General features: G+C 32.9%; 1 protein-coding gene across 2 annotated transcripts in view; it reads right to left on the bottom strand.

Annotated features, from left to right (window-relative positions):
- Nucleotides 1–12,764, bottom strand: part of LOC143052385 (uncharacterized) — a 29,021-nt gene continuing 16,257 nt past the window's right edge. For both annotated transcript variants that reach the window (XM_076225397.1, XM_076225396.1), the window contains exons 7-14: nucleotides 12,185–12,316; nucleotides 11,280–11,449; nucleotides 10,566–10,608; nucleotides 9,394–9,545; nucleotides 8,790–8,975; nucleotides 7,195–8,302; nucleotides 1,864–1,898; nucleotides 1–617 (exon numbers count right to left, since the gene is read on the bottom strand). In XM_076225397.1, the coding sequence (XP_076081512.1) occupies nucleotides 527–617; nucleotides 1,864–1,898; nucleotides 7,195–8,302; nucleotides 8,790–8,975; nucleotides 9,394–9,545; nucleotides 10,566–10,608; nucleotides 11,280–11,449; nucleotides 12,185–12,316 (1,917 nt within the window). In that variant the 3' untranslated portion in view covers nucleotides 1–526. The remainder of the gene's footprint in view (nucleotides 618–1,863; nucleotides 1,899–7,194; nucleotides 8,303–8,789; nucleotides 8,976–9,393; nucleotides 9,546–10,565; nucleotides 10,609–11,279; nucleotides 11,450–12,184; nucleotides 12,317–12,764) is intronic.

Consider the following 12,764-nt stretch of genomic DNA (forward strand, 5'->3'; position numbering starts at 1 on the left):
TTAAATTTAAATAATTTATAATCAGTCAACAAAATCAATAACAAAAATACAACATTACATATAACTAATAATGTAATAATACTCATTTAACATATTTTGATCAACATAAGATTGATATGTACACAGATAATGAAATAAAATAGATAATGTATGCAAATATAATTTTGTAAATATGTCCCTGTTTTCACAACAATATTATATGTTAACCCTGAGTGTAATAAAACAAAATTGATTTGATATCACTTTAACCGTATATCCTTATTTTGATGATGCTGCAGTGCACAGTTAGACGGTTTTTGTCCTAATACTGTCGATTCATTATTATTCGTTGTATACTAACTTTCGTGGTTTATGTGGGTAAAGGTTACCATTGAATTTAAATGTTGAACGAATTACAAATTTTCTATATGCTTGCATGTGGACTTTGGTAAAACCACGATATTAAATATCCACGAACATGTAAGTTTTCCGTAATCCACAAAAATTGGTACCCACGAATATAAAAGAATCCACAGTATATTCAAAATCAAAGGTTTCCAAAATCCCTCGCATTTTCATCTTCATCGTCCGTTTTCCAACCTTGTAAAAGACTTTCTTCATCTTCCGACATTTCATACCTATCAAAGATAAATCAATCATTACATTCTTTGCTAGAATATTGTCAAAATATACCATCTAATACCACAGTCAAACCTGTCTTTACGACCACCTCATTTCAGCGATTCAATGCATCTGACAATCGTTTTCAGACTGTCTCAAGCGTTTTCTCTATATACTAGTTAACTAAACTAATTCAAGCCTACACATGTTAAACGCGGTCAGCGGTAACCTAGTTTTCGAACAAATTTTACCTTTTCCCCTTTTTACAACGGTCATTTTATTGCTTTTTACCATGTTTACTACCAAAAATTGTTCGTGACGAAAAACATGTTGTAAATACATAAATTATTTTGAATTTTTCTTCAAAGTAAGAGTGTCGAAATCAGACATTTTCTATTACACAGTTCGCATGAACGACAACTTAATCGAATGAAAACACCTAAAGAATGTGCCACGGTCGATATCGAAATCAGAATGTACTGGAAACTTGTTGAAAATGTCGTCTCTCTTGGTCGGTAACTTATTATACTTCCTATGAGTGATTGCTTAAATCAGGTTTGACTGTACTCAAATTATCAATAATATCAAATATTACCTAGATATTGTTTTAAGTAACGTTAAAAAAATGTCGAATACTATTTTTTATTAAAAAATCTAGAGTTTGTGTTGCTCCAATTAGTATGTTTACGTTTTCAGATAGAAAAACAGTTACAATGTCTAAACTGACATATATTTTATCTATCCGAGGTACAAGGTCAATAACTAGAAAACATTTTTTTGTTCTTTTACATTTTTTAAAATAAACTATACAATCAAGTTTGTTAAATAATATTTTGTAAGAATCTGGCAAGAATTGTACCCGTCAGATGGCTTACGATGCCATTTTCCATAGTTATTCAGGAAGAGCAACGGTAGCATGATCCAAAACCTTTTGCAAACTTGATGGTATGCGTATCTTCAAGAGGAATTGAGTTGCTGATTAAAAGAACGAATGTGATATCTTTATACCTTAAACATGCGGCTATGGTTATAACAGATCACAAACGCCTGATAACAAATAATTTCTAGATCATAGTGATGAATTAAGCAAAGCTAAAGGCAATTACATTTGTTCAGAAAACCAGTTTTTTTCGTTCGTCAGGCGGTCAACTTGATAAGTTGCCTAATTTATGAAGGTTTTAATGCATGACACCCGCAAAGTAATTTAACATTCTGCATGCTTATAAATACATTCACTGTCTTTCTATATCTTACTTAACTTACCAAGGCTTTTCATTTGATTTGTACTCTTCTCCGTCCTGAAAAAGGAAAATGAATATTTCTAAACCACGTTAGTGATGTTCTTATAAACTATATACACATATTTGATAGGTTCTGTTTACTTTGTTTACATCTCGAGATGCCATAGAATTGTCATATGTGTGTAGTTTAAGACTGTGGATGTGGTTGTTCATTTGTTAGATGTGTTTTATCATTTAATTTTGCCATTATATTAGGGACTTTCCGTTTTGAATTTTCCTCGGATTTCAGTATTTTAGTGATTTATTTTTTTTCAGCAAATTGTGTTGAGTTGCCATCTCATTGATGTAACTCCGTTTATATATAGTTTTGCTTAGGACTTTTATAATACAATTATAAATACACAATTTGTGCTGTAATCGATCGCACAAAACACACAAGAACATCTGTATCGTTTTAAAAGACCCAATAAATTCAAAAGTATCATTTACCAACACCTTAAGAAGCACAACCATCCTTTTAAATATTTAGCAGGTCAACCTTTAGAAGTAGTAAATAAGCAGCCTGGTGAATCTCATTCAAAGTTTGTACGATCACGGAAAATAATTGAATTAATTTGGATTAAAAAATTACAGACAGTCTACCCTCTCGGTCTTAATGATAATATCATTAGAATTGGTAATATATCTAGAACCGATTCCGTTAACATTTTGGATATAGTTTCTAAAACTGTTCGTAAAAACCGTTCTCACGGTCGTAGAACAAATCGCAACCAAAGAAAATTTTGGACCAATCATACCAATATTTCGGCCCTAATTTCTATTTCAAAAACAACGGCAGACATTATCTGTTAACAAAACTCTGTTCATTACCGGTTAATAAGTTAAATAAAATTTTGGAGGATTGCAACACAATTTCATATAGCAGTCCTAAGTATGGAATTGTTCAAATTATTATGGCATATTGTTATTCTAAACTATTTCCCAAAATTGATCGCCCCGAAGATCATAAAAAACATTTGATTAAAATAAAGTATGTCAATAAAGGTTTTGATTTTGTAAATATTGCCGGTATATTTAACGACCATTCTGTTAAAGAACAAATTCCTGGATATTTTGACAATACTGAGCTACCTCTTATTTGTTATATTTACAAGAAATCTACCCAGAAATTTGTGTTTAATTATAGTCAATTGTGTAAAGATGTTAATATCAGTGAAAATACACCTACTTCATGTAATTGTAGAACCTCCGAATATATTTATGGACCCATTTCCCATGTTATAACAGAAGATCTTAACATCGTTCAAGACCGAGAGTTAAAATCATTCCTCAGTAAAGGACCTAAATATCGTCCCCCGTCAATTATTAATTGGAATGAGTGTCGTAATATCATCAACGACTCACTCCATACTTACTGTATGAAATGGATAAAACGGGGAAAGCTGACAAAAAATCTTTGGACTCTTTTTTAAATTCAGTAATGAAGCTAGTTGATATACGTATTCAACATTTTACTATTAACAATAACCACAACAAACCTATTTCTCGTATCAAACATAAACTAAAAGAACTAGCCAAGAAATTTGTTTTTGTCCCGGAAGATAAAGCTGCTAATAATATTATTATTGTTTGACGTAAATTTTACATTGAGGTTCTGAAAAAAGAAATCACCAATTCACCAACATTCCAACTGACTCCATTTTCAGAAAACGACATCTGTAACAAACATTAACGTTTAGCTACCGCTTTACAAGCAGAACCGAATACAATGAAAGTCCCAACTATGTATTGGCTTCCGCAGCTACACAAAACACCTTACAAATATAGATTTATTTCGTCTTTAAGCCATTGTTCCACTACTAAATTGTCTAATCTTCTTACCAGCACACTTAGTACAATTAAAAACCTGATAATAAATTGTTCAAATAAGGCCTTCGAAAATAGTGGAATTAATATCTTTTGGAGTGTCAAGAACTCGTTGGAAGTTGGAAGTACTTGATAAATTGCATGCTTATATTGGTGATTTTGAATCTGTTCAAAGTTTTGATTTTTCTGCCCTATATACCACATTGCCTCACATTCTCATTAAAAAAAATTTCACACACCTAATTAAATGGGCATTTAAAAAGTCAGAATGTGAATACATATGTTCAAACTCTTTTAGGTCATTTTTTAGTAGCAATAAACAAAAACAACTATGTCAATTGGACATGCTTTGATACTATATATGCCCTTGAATTTTTACTAGATAACATTTTTGTTCGCTTTTGGGATTCCGTATATCTTCAGATTATCGGAATTCCAATGGGGACTAACTGTGCACCACTTATTGCGGACCTGTTTTTGTATTGCTATAAGTTACAATTTATGACAAAAATAAGCAAAGCCACATCGAAACAACATCTGATAAACAAATTTAATAATACTTTTAGATATTTGGATGATATTTTGGCTCTCAATAATGACGACTTCAGTATGTATATTAAAGAAATGTATCCTGTTGAGCTTACTTTAAATAAGGCTAATACTAAAAATGACCACTGCCCTTTCCTCGATCTTGATATCTATGTCCCTAACGGAAAGCTGAATACTAAAATTTAAGATAAAAGAGATGATTTTTCATTTCCTATCGTTAATTATCCATTTTTAGATGGTGACGTTCCCTTGTCACCATCTTACGGTGTTTATATATCTCAACTTGTACGATTCGCTCGTGTATGTAACAATGTTTTAAATTTTAAAGAGAGAAATGTATGTTTTACTGAAAAATTATTACACAAGGGTTTTCGATATCACAAACTAGTCAAAACATTTACTAAATTTTATCATCGGTATAAGGACATCATTCGTAAATATAGCTCAACATGCAGACTTCTTATACGTTCAGGTATTTCACATCCAATTTTTTTATGGAAATATTCTTTATAAAGCACAAAGGTGTCAGTATTCACCTCAAAAACTAACAAAACCTTTGAATAGACTTATTAAGAAGGGATATAGTTACGATACTGTTTTGGCGTTAATATTGATTCACTTATAGGGTCTTTGCATCGGAACTAAACACATTTTTCAAAAACCAGTTGTTGGCATGACACGGGTTATGTTCTTCTCATATATGTTATGATGGTATGATACTAAACCCCTAACGGGAAGGATTGTGCCTGATGTTCATATGATGAAATCATAATCTTTCAGTCAGTTTAATTGAAGTCTGGAGCTGGCATGTTAGTTAACTGCTAGTAGTCTGTTGTTATTTATGTATTATTGTCATTTTGTTTATTTTCTTTGGTTACATCTTCTGACATCAGACTCGGACTTCTCTTGAACTGAATTTTAATGTGCGTATTGTTATGCGTTTACTTTTCTACATTGGCTAGAGGTATAGGGGGAGGGTTGAGATCTCACAAACATGTTTAACCCCGCCGCATTTTTGCACCTGACCCAAGTCAGGAGCCTCTGGCCTTTGGTAGTCTTGTATTATTTTAATTTAGTTTCTTGTGTACAATTTGGAAATTAATATGGCGTTCATTATCACTGAACTAGATATATTTGTTTAGGGACCAGCTGAAGGACGCCCCTGGGTGCGGGAATTTCGCGCTACATTAAAGACCTGTTGGTGACCTTCTGCTGTTGTTTTTTTTCTATGGTCGGGTTGTTGTCTCTTTGGCACATTCCCCATTTCCATTCTCAATTTTATTCATCGAAAAGGAAACAGAAAAGCCTACTTGGCATAGATATTTTTAGCCGTAATGAGCACAACCTTTTTGAATTTTGTGTACTCAATGCCCTTCAACTTTATAATTGTTTGGCTTTCTATCTCTATTTCTATCTAAGCGTCACTGGTGAGTCTTATAAAGATGAAACACGCGTCTGTCGTGAATAGTTATAAACTTGGTACATTTGAGAACTATCTTCTCCTACAAATTGAAGTGTTATACCGCAAGTTCTAAGTTCATAAAATTTTAGCCTGGATCTTCTCTTAACGTTCTATTTCAGGTGCCATGTATCTTAACAACCCCACGAAGTAGATAAAAAATATATTAAATAAAATATGCCAGTATCCAGACTTGAGATCAAGTTTACAAAATTTTCATTAACGAATGATTCGTACATTACATATCCAAGTCTTAACTTATATTTTCTTACAATTGATGATGGATTTACGATCAAACGACTGAAATAAACTAATTTATGCAGTGCTAACACAACAACGTCTGTCAGCTTTCGATAATACAAACATTGCAATCTCAAATACATCTACCAATGCAATACTGTTCTTCTAGCTATTTTGGTATTGGTGTAGATAAATATAAGTTTGCAATGTTTCAAATGCAATTTCACATTGTACATGTTACTATCATTGTATGATGGTTTTAAGTTAGATTTTGTTTTGGTTGTTGTCGCATGCATGCAAAACAAACCAAAAACAACCCAATAAAGGGCACAAAATCTAACAATCGTACAATGATAATAACAATTACAATATGGAGTATCATTTGAAACAACACTTTCGCAATCCGAAAAACACACAATAGGTACTTTTCCCTATCAACGGTTTCGTATCTTTTCTTTTATAAAGGAAATGCTTGCAATAGCAGTGATTGGGTGTAACAGGTTAAAAATTGTCTCCACAACCAGACTTAATGCATATACCTCTTTCGTCAAAGCCCTTTGGATGACCTCCTTTTTTTTATTATATTATAATTATCAATACATTGTAGAATCGAACATTTGGTACTTATTTCTAAGTGCAGGACAATTGATTCTTTAGTATATAAATAAACAGTGGTATCACTTTACCTAAACCAGATTCGCCTTTAGACAACTTATGTCTTTTTAGTGATGCTGAAGGTAGACATTTTTAATATCCAACCGTCGTTAAAACGTTAAAGAGCTGGTAAAACTAAAACGGACCAAATTCTTACTCAGTTACGCTGTGGATGGTGCGAAATACAAGCATGTAATGCATCAGACCATGTAACCAACCATACCTCGTCAGAATAGATCAAGGATAACATTAATTAAATATGACAATCACTATTTAAACAAATCCATAATGAAGCATTGCTTATTGTGTGGAGGTTACCAACTGGGACTGAGAAATGATCAACAGCAGAACTGATCATGGCCAATGATAATAAGAATCTATAATAAGGCATGATTATGCATTGGTTACTGTGGAAAGGTTACCCTGTGTGACTGAAAATTGATCAACGCCTAGATGATGTATATTGTAATATAATGCTCGTGACAAGTTCGTCTTCAATAGTTAAACTTCTTAGGTATATCACAAAAACAATCAAGTACAAAAAGACAATTCAGACTTATCAATGCATTCCTAAGGATAACTTACCGTTAAAGAAACTTCGTCCCACTTCAAATCATTTTTTGCTCCATCATGTGACCGATCATAACTTTCCAAGAACTCCGATGGGGTTATTTCACGCGAGGGACCAACGTCCTCAGCACTAAAAAGTTTCACTTTGCTTTTATTTTTGATCTTGCTAAAAATGCTTGTCCCTCGTTTAGATTCCTTGTTATGTTTCGGTTGTTCCTTGTTCAAAGACGGTCTTGGAGCTGGCTTCGGTACTTTGGATGGATTAGACCGACCCATCTGTCTACCCGAAGCTGTTACTACAGTTTCAATGACATCAGTTCTATGTGCGTTTATCTTCTCTACTGATTTTAAGTGTTGGTTCAGACGATGCTGACGCAACATTTCATCTGGCAAGTCCTCATTGTCAACATTTAGACGCACACGACTATGACCGTCGTCAATATCGTCTTCTTCTTCGTTATAGTAACCGTTGTTTTCTTGCCACCATTCGGAACCGGAATCATTCGATTCTCTTTGGAGTGTTTCAGTCCTTGACGTCCAATCAGAATACTGATCTGTGACAGTTTGGTCTGACGTCAGAGTTGATGTGTAAACAGACTCTGTTGCACTAGGACTTTCCAATAATGGTACTTCCGGTGACGACATTATATGACTAACAATATTATTCGTATTGTCATTACAATGTTGACTTGCATTTCTATTAATGTTTCGTCTCTCTTTTGGACTAATCTCATCGGACTGAGCTGTTTTTACCACATCAGCTCTTTTCTCTTGGGATGGAGTTCGACCTTTGAGACTTTTAGTTTTCGTATTACCTCTCTTCAGTTTGGACGGCGATTTTTGTGTGTTCCCTTCTTTACTACTATTGTCAGGGTTATTTTGAGGTAGTTCATGATGCGTAGAGTCCACGGAAAAGGACGGTAATTTTAAAGACTTTTTAGTAATGGTAAATGTTCTATTGCTTGTAGAACTACTAGAATTAAAAGTACTCTCCTTATCTGAAAATAGCGTTTCCGGTAGCTTATATTTTTCTATAAATGTCTGCATATGCTGTTGTACCTTTGTTTCAAAATGTTCTCCTTTATCATGCTCTATAGTTTTTATCATATCCTTATATGACGATCTGAAAAATAAACATAACAAAGGACATACAATTTTGTAGGCCAAAAATCGCATTATTTGCTTCAATTCATACTAATATAAATAAGAATACTAATACCTAATATAATAGTTTTTTTACGGCATTGTCATTTTTTTTTATATCTAGTGAAATCATGTATGATACTTCAGAAAAAGTTTATTATTTCTTCCTTGTTTTTAAATGTCCATGGAACTAGTTTAAAAAATCATTGTTTTTCTCTATGTACTTGTCGAAAAAACTTCAATTTTTTTAAATATTACTTATTTGAAAGAAAAACAATTACATTTTATTTAATATTTACCATTGTCATTTTTGGGGAGAAAGAATGAGACCTCTTGGGAAATTGATAAGCGGAAAATACAATCTATTTAATTCTTTCAGCTTTATAAAACCAAATATTATGAAAAACCACTAGGTGTAATGACTGAAGAATTATGTATGATGTGTGAAAAATTTGACAAACATTTACCTAAAATTAATGTACGGCTTTTTATCAGGAGTACCGTCTTTGGTTTCCTTCCCATCCGCATCTTTCAGTACCTCTCGGAAGTCGGTTAGCAATTTAGACAGCATACTGTTAGCATTAGCAATAACCGAAAAGTCAAACAGATCTTGCAGACGTTCAGATTCACCCTTAATAGTTTCTAAATGGCAACTGAGAATAGAAAATAGACTTTGATTAATCACAAATATCAAGCAGATCCTTAAAAATTATGATATGTTGTTATATGTCATTGCAATTCTGCAAATTTTCTTTTCAAACAGGAATGCACCATTGTTTCAGAAATTTACGCCAGTTTCAGTCTCTGTAATGCCATTTCCTACACGGGGGAATACCTGTAACAAGTCAGGAATATGCTAGTTGATGAGTTTGAGCTTTTAATTTTGTCATTTGATAAAGGACTTTCGTTTTGAATTTTCATTGAAGTTCAATATTTTTGTTATTTTACTTTTTTTTTAACTTTAGAACCAGACATAATCTGTGAATCATAATAACAAATAGTAAAGCTCATTTCATTTTTTTTTTCGCATTTGATTAAATAATTTTCTGAAAGAATAACCTAATATCTTACGTTAATTCTGATGAATCCTCCATTGAAGCTAACACTGCAGCTAACTGATCGTATATACAGTCTAGTGTAACTAAGATATTCTCCTGACTCTCTAGAGTGGACCTCATGGCTTCATTCAACTGTTCTTGATATCGTGAGAGTTGGGATTCAATCTGTTAATATATAAACTTGTCTGTATAGTTTTTTTTTTAAGTTAACGTGTTTTTTTTCAAAGATGTTTTGAAATTTTAGGAATGAAAATTGTACCAAATTGATTTCATATATGTAAAATGATTAAGAATAACCAGTACCGTTTTACCTCACTAGATGAAAATGACAATTTTGTTCATGTGTTTTTACTGTGTTCAATGAATTTAAACAATTACTAATTATGCTGATACACAAATCATTAAACAAGTGCAATTGACGAATTTGCAATCAATCACAATGGAGACGTATAAAACCAAAGTTTACCTCGACTTTATGCAATGCTTTCACACTTAAAGAGTTTTTCAGCAGAAAATATATTTAGATGAGGAAAGTGCCTATCAAATTATGCCATGATGGCTTGTCTGTATTGAAAGAAAATAAACTTACTCTTGCTCTTCCGAATCACATGAAATCAAGCCAACATAATTTGACATGACATGGCATTAAATAACCTAGTTTAGTATGATCACATCCTTTGTCCGTGATGTCATATAAAATAGAATCCAACCATAGGAACAGACGATCATTAACTTTGGAAACAAAATGAAAATTTAAGCACTTCTCATGCAATTACACGACATCACGAATTTTGGTTTTAATGAAATTGCGAAAAATGTTGGGAAGATTGTAATCGAGCTTCATTGACTATGTGTGAAAGAAAAAAATAAGGATTGACAGTACTCCTTAATTTACAATACAATGCAGACAGAAACTCTGACAAAGGATTGGCAGATTTAAAAATTTAAGAAACAGTAGCGTAACGATGTTTAAACTATATTTGACGTTAACATGATACAAATCAAAGTAACAAACAAAAACTGAGGGAATCCCATGAACTCATAAAAAAATAAGTACCGAGTAAGTCTTCATGGGTCAAAACGAATTCAAAACTCTTTGATTAATTAGAAAAGATATTGTCCTGTTGCTTTTTTCCAAGGGTGTAAATTCAACATGTACAATACAAGGATGCGAGATAAACATACCATAACAAATGCGTCGTAGTTTGACATCTTAGAATTTCTTAACCTGTAATACATAATACAATAAACTGTAAAACAAAGGAGAAACTCTAATCGGCTAGGGCTTTTCTCTATTCAAAATAACAATTAAAAAAAAAATACTACTACGCTTTCTCCTTTTAATATATGTAGATTTCTTTTAGCGAGAAGCTATCTAGCTAAAAAAAACCAGTTTTATTGCATAAATTTTCGACACGATGATATGCTTATACCAAGTTTGGAATATAACAGTTGTTTTCCATTCGTTTGGTGTGTTTTGAGCTTTTGATTTTGCTAATAAATAAGGAACGATCTGTTTTAAAAGTTGCTTAGAGATTGGTATACTTTTTGTGTTTTTTTTCCCTTTGTTTATTCGGCGACTGTGTTTGTATTTTAAAGAATTATGAAATGACGATATAGACGACTAGTTTAATCTTAATTTGTATTCTTATCTTTTAGAACATTATACTGCAAAATGAAATATCATGTTCTTAATTTCCATTTTTTGGGCACATGCAGGTTTATTTGTAAAGGTATTTTGAACATCAGATTTATTTGCTTTTTATCCCCATTAACTAAAATATTTTTGTTGGAAATCTCGTCAGCGTTGGACTGAATTAAGACAAAGGCAATCATTGGTGATAATACATCAAAACTCGCGCACAATTGAAGTTGTGTATTCAATTATTATCACAATACCTGACTGCCTTATTATACTGGTGTGCAGCTTCCCTTGCAAGACACCGGGAACTTTCAAACAATAACATAAACCCGTAACATTCCGTGTGATGATTATGTATGGCAAGCTGTATAGGACATAATCCCTCTGAATTCTTGGACCAAACATCATACCCATTATCCAACAATATCTGAAAAGAAGAATTATGATAAGTGTAATACCTTTACGTGGATATTTGTGATGCAGTTGTTAAATTGATGATGGTGTTACCGGCAATTATTTTCACAATCTGTTGATAGATGTTTCTGATGGTGAACGTTTCATCCCGAAGTGTTTAACAGCCAAGCATTCAGCACTTTTGTAAGGAGTACATGTAACAAACACTTTGTGCCGTGAATTTTGACACATATTCGAAATTTTTTGCTTTGAGTGATCTGCAAATTCACATTTAGTTTGGCCTTCCAGCAGTTTTTATTCGGGTACATTGATTTGGGTACATGCAGATTTATTTGTAGATAAAAGGCAACAGTAGTATACCGCTGTTCGAAATTCATAAATCGATTGAGAAAAAAGCAAATCCGGGTTACAAACTAAAACTGGGGGAAACGTGGAACTGATTCAAAGTAAGTGTGTTATACTGAATACCCACCGAAACTTTTGTAATCTAATCGAAACTAATATGTCTGCTGCAGACAAAACGCGTGTCTGGCGTTTCAAATTATAGTCACGTTATATGACGTTAAAAAAACAGGGAAATGTTTGTGTACGGTGCATTTCGCGGTTAAATGTCTACCATGAAATAGAGCAAATTAGACATGCACGAAAACTTTCACGTGACATTAATCTTTTACATTAACATTGGTTACTTTTTCTATAGTAGGATACAAAAAGAATAAATTGTTAGTTAGTAAGAGTACATTAGTACCTGTAAACACCTGAGATGACCTTTACTGGTAGCCTCGTGCGCAGCCGTATTACCAAGACTATCTGGAGGTAGTTCCAGTGGATTGCCCTCTCCTTTAGGTAGTAAATTCAGCAAAGACTCCAAACATTCAGGCTAAAGGTAAACGGAAAGAATATAACTTGTATATATAGTTAGGGATTGACTGAAGAATATTTTAGAGGTCTGCTGTTCAAAGTATGAAGATTTGGGACTTTTGATAGATGTTTCTGAAGGTGAACGTTTCGTCCCGAAGTTACTTTTCTTAAAAAATGCAGGTCCACCTTAAAAAATAAAGCTCAGGGTGCTGGGATATGCATCTATTTAAGCCCTAACAAAAGAAGGCATCAGATGAACGTCCGTATTCAGAGCAGACGTGGTTGTGTATTTATGCATCCCTCAATCCCAAACGCACAACCCTTTTTAGCATGTATATTACTGTTTGATAAGGAGAAGTCAAGAGATGACAATATGTATGAACCAAATTCATCTTAATTCGTGTATTCCGCTGTTAGATGATAAACTTCCCATGACATAATTTTGATATTAAGAATAAGGAAACAAA

Source organism: Mytilus galloprovincialis, chromosome 11 (genome assembly GCF_965363235.1).
Source record: "Mytilus galloprovincialis chromosome 11, xbMytGall1.hap1.1, whole genome shotgun sequence".
Lineage (NCBI taxonomy): Eukaryota > Metazoa > Mollusca > Bivalvia > Mytilida > Mytilidae > Mytilus > Mytilus galloprovincialis.